The 4,485-nt window shown below is 26.5% G+C and overlaps 1 protein-coding gene across 1 annotated transcript; it reads left to right on the top strand.

Moving 5' to 3' along the window:
• The first annotated feature begins 1,075 nt into the window (after positions 1-1,075).
• Atf-2 (Activating transcription factor-2) lies at positions 1,076-3,680 on the top strand. The gene is made up of 5 exons (XM_011498281.1): positions 1,076-1,271; positions 1,338-1,431; positions 1,989-2,134; positions 2,203-2,367; positions 3,333-3,680. Exons 1-5 carry the CDS (start codon positions 1,221-1,223, stop codon positions 3,678-3,680), a joined length of 804 nt encoding a protein of 267 aa, XP_011496583.1. The 5' UTR covers positions 1,076-1,220.
• The last annotated feature ends 805 nt before the right edge of the window (positions 3,681-4,485 follow it).

The raw sequence follows: 4,485 nt of genomic DNA, 5'->3' as shown, positions 1-4,485 counted from the left end.
AATTGTTAATTAATAGAATAATTTTTTTAGTTACTGTTGTAAACTGAATAATTGAATGATTTAACAAATAGCAAATATCAAAAATGTAATATTACTAATATGGCATATTAATTAAAAATATGTTCATATACAGTATATCTGTGATATATTAACCGGAGATATGAATTATCGACATTGATAATAAGTTATATCAATACATTAGTGTGCATTTCAAAGTAAAATTCAGCGTATTTTGTATTAGTAGAGCTAAAATAAAATAAATATTAGGCATGTGATAAATATATATATATATATATATATATATATATATATATATATATATATATATATATATACATTTAGTTGTACAAGGAATAATATAATACTATATATAATAAATATCTAAAATTAATAATGTAAGGAATCGGATGAAACATCTAAGTCACATGTATAGTAATTAAAGATTGAATATTATTATGCCTCCGAATGCGGAGAATATAAGTTGAATATCGCAAAAACTATCTAACTTGTCTAAATATAACCTATTGATTAAAAAAAAAAGAAAAAAAGAAGTTATATATATTTTTTTCTGTGCGTGCGTGCGCGCGCGCGCGCGTGTGTGTGTGCGTGTGTGTGTGCGTGTGTGTAATTTAATAGTAAATATGTTATTAAATATGCAGTGTACGATGTGTGTGTGTGTGTGTGTGTGTGTGTGTGTGTGTGTGTGCCTGTATGTATATCTACAGGCGCACTCGAATTTATCCATAAAACACATATTTAATTGAAAAATTTATCATGAATATTTTTTATACTCAATATATTTCACATTAATTTTAATTTATAAATAATTAACATATACACTTATTTGTCGAACGGCATGAATATACAATGTCTCTTAATATACAATAAGTCATAAATTTTATCGTTTTTTTTTTTTTTTTGTTTTTTTGCTTCTTCCAATGCTGCGTCTTGACTATTCCCCTATTATTTCTTGTCGAGTACAGTAATTAATATTCTACCCATGAAAATTTGAAACTAGCGCGCATACGATAATCAGAGAGCCTGGACATTTAGTTAGTTGCACGACCTTACACCGCTGCATTACATCACTGTTTTTCTATCCTCAGTCTACAAAACCTTAATACTTATCTTCATGTGTATAATTCATCTTTCAGGCAGGCGTTGTTTACTTGGGTCATTTCATTTTGCAATATTTCAGCTTAGTAAATACAGACATTATAATGAATGATTCAGAGAAGCCATTTGTATGCGATGCAATTGGTTGCAATATGGTAAGTTAAGAGACGAGAGAAAATATTAAATTTTACGTTAACCTCTGTTAATTAATCATTCTTTAGAGCTTTATCAATGAAGATCATTTAACCGTTCATAAAAGTAAACATGACATGATGTTGAATCTTGGAATTAGCAACAAAAGCAACTTTTTCATTGGTGAGATTTACATTTTATTATCTGCATGCGTTTACTCATTCATTTATATAATGGGACAATTTTTTTTAATCTACCGAATTCTTCTACCGAATGATTTAAAACCATCTAAAAATAAATAACGATATATGCATAATACATGGTAAACAAAATACTTCATCGTTTTAACTTATGCCATTAGTTTCTGGCCATTTAGCTCGATTACAATTGATCCTAGAATATTGGATTTATAAAATTCAGAAGAAATTTGTAATTCAAATGAATTTATTATATTGTTAAATTTATTAAAATATATTTAATTTAACAACCGTCTCTGCGTAAAGTTACCACATAAGCTATATTATATTAACTTGTTATATATGAATAAAAACGTAATATATTATAATGAAATAATGTATGAGCATAATATGACTTTATAGTTATAATTTGTATTTTTCTTAAATTTTAATTGAGATAGTCGAGTGAATTATTGTACGAATGACACCGTTTCATGAATTACTTATAGATAATTTATGTATTTTATACTTTTATTGAAAACAAGTTTTGTTTATCTTATAAAGCTGATCAAACACCAACGCCTACAAGATTTATGAGAAATAGCGATGAAGTTGAATTGTTTCAAGATCTGCCCAGCGATAATCCATTTGAAGAAACTTTTCGTAGAGCCGTTGTAGCCGGAAAGAATGAAATTATTACCGTTCTAGAGGTATATGTAAAAGAAAAAATTTTCTATTTGTGTGCTCATTTTATTAACTGTTAAGTTTATTTTTTAAGTCTAATGACAATGATGATGCATTACACACTTCTAATGTATTTTCTCACACTGAGGAATTTCCAACTAATATTTCTGCAGTCTCTAGTGAGAACCCAGTATTAAAGTCAGAAATAAAAACTATTATTGAATCATCGTCTGTTGTAAAATCAGTATCAATCGATGAAGTAACTTTACAAAAAGGAAGTAAAAGCAATCACGAGCATGATTATATAAATTTTGAAAATAAACAAACTATTGAAAATAATAATTCAACGGTTGAAAATCTTGTATCTGCGGATGCCAGTTTTCTAGTGAAGGAGGAAAATAAATCGTACATTAAAAAAAATTTGATAATATTATATAAAAAAAAATATTTAATTAATACAATTATTCAATGTAGAATTTATGGTTTTAATAGGCCGGTATGTGGAACAAAATCTACGCTTCTCTTAACTCATGGTGACCAACTATTAACTTTTGTCGCTGCTCTGAAACCAGAACCTCGAGAATATTTCATAAGTACTGAATCGCAAAATCAAAATACATCAAATGCTATAATAATAACAGATAGTTATGAAAAACTGAAATCAAGTCGAATTCAAAAACAGATGTCAGTAGCTAAAACGGTAAATCATCATGATATACTTACAATAATGATTGATAAACTAATTTTATGAGTAATATTTTGTGAAAAATAATTTCACATTCAAAAGACAAATGATAAAATGTCTAGATTAAAATATATTAAATATAATTAAATATACATGATATTATATAGTTCTATACAATTATCAATTTTATTGTAAATACTTTAACAAATTGAGAACTAATTGAACAATCTATTAATATTGTGATAACAAGTTTTTTAAGAAATGTTTCAAAATATATTAAACCTTCCATCCGGTAGAATAATTTTCATACGATATATAATAAATAAATAACTTTAATAATCCAATTTTCCATAGAATAATTTTCATAATAGAATAAAAAAGCACAACAATGTCTATACATGTAGAAATTTAATTTAACGTGTAACTTTAACGAGTCTAATAATGTAACGTAATAAGTAAACTTCTTTAAAAGTTTAAAAGTTTACTAATACCATAAAATACATTTTTTAAATATAAATTATTATATTTATATGTTTTAGTCGTTACAAAGTGTATTGACCGAAAATGGCACGAGCATCGAAAACAGCAGCATACAAAACATTGAAAATGAGTATTTATTGATCGATCGCTCGAAGCAGAAAAGCAAATGCAATATTGCAAAGAAACAAGCAATTTTGGAAAGAAATAGAGCGAGCTCGATGCGTGCCCGTGCTAAAAGAAAAGTTTGGATCGAACAGCTACAACAATCGTTGAGAATTGCTAACGAATCAAATGTCACACTACAAACTCAAGTAAAAATTATGCAAGCTCAAATTACCAAATTAAAAACTCTTCTATTAGCACATAAGGATTGTCCTGTTACAAAAGCCATGGAAGGAGGTATTTAATTTATAAATTAAATGCTTGTATGACATTTGATCTTATCTTATTTAATTATTGATTAAATTTGCAAATTACGTAAATATATAGCATACAGTCGTTTATTCCTGTTAAAAAGAAAAAAAATTGTTGAACAATATTAGAATAGTTATACCTTTATACATATTTATATTATTGTAATACTTGATAATATATTGATTAATATTATATTTATTTACAATTATTTGTAAGTCAGCGATAATTAATATTTTTTTGTATGCAAACTGTTGTTATTGTAGTATTAGAGTCCATTTAAAATCAATTTTATTTTATTTTCAGGAAATAAAGGCTTTTCCTCTAACGTGTTGACAATAAAACCAAATCACATGCTGCAAGTACCAATTAGTGATAAACCAATTAAATGCAGAAAACGTATTATTAAGGACAAATTAATTATACCAAAAAATCCTATAGTAATTTCGTCCCTAAAGAATGTTATTATTTTACCAAAATCAGAATCCAATGATAACATAATTCCTCTTCATAGAAATGAAAAGATAAAACAAATACCAATTGTTAATATTGTTACACCATATTATGCAAATAACGAAAGTGGTAAGAAAGTTATCGATTCCTTGCAATCCGATTTTAGCAAAGTGTCGTCTATGCAACATGCTAGATTATCAAATAAAAATTTTAATGAAAATGCAGCATCTAAAACTACTGGCACTTGAGTTTATTTAAGAAAGTTTTTAAATATCATTTCACAGCTTGAAACTAAAAAACAACAATTCGCTGGACATGTAAAAATATAGATATCAGTGGATGTGATAA

This window comes from Ceratosolen solmsi, unplaced genomic scaffold (genome assembly GCF_000503995.2).
Source record: "Ceratosolen solmsi marchali unplaced genomic scaffold, CerSol_1.0 scaffold14, whole genome shotgun sequence".
Classification (NCBI taxonomy): domain Eukaryota; kingdom Metazoa; phylum Arthropoda; class Insecta; order Hymenoptera; family Agaonidae; genus Ceratosolen; species Ceratosolen solmsi.
The sequence above is the reverse complement of the archived record's forward strand: the minus strand, read 5'-3'. Positions and strand labels throughout refer to the sequence as shown.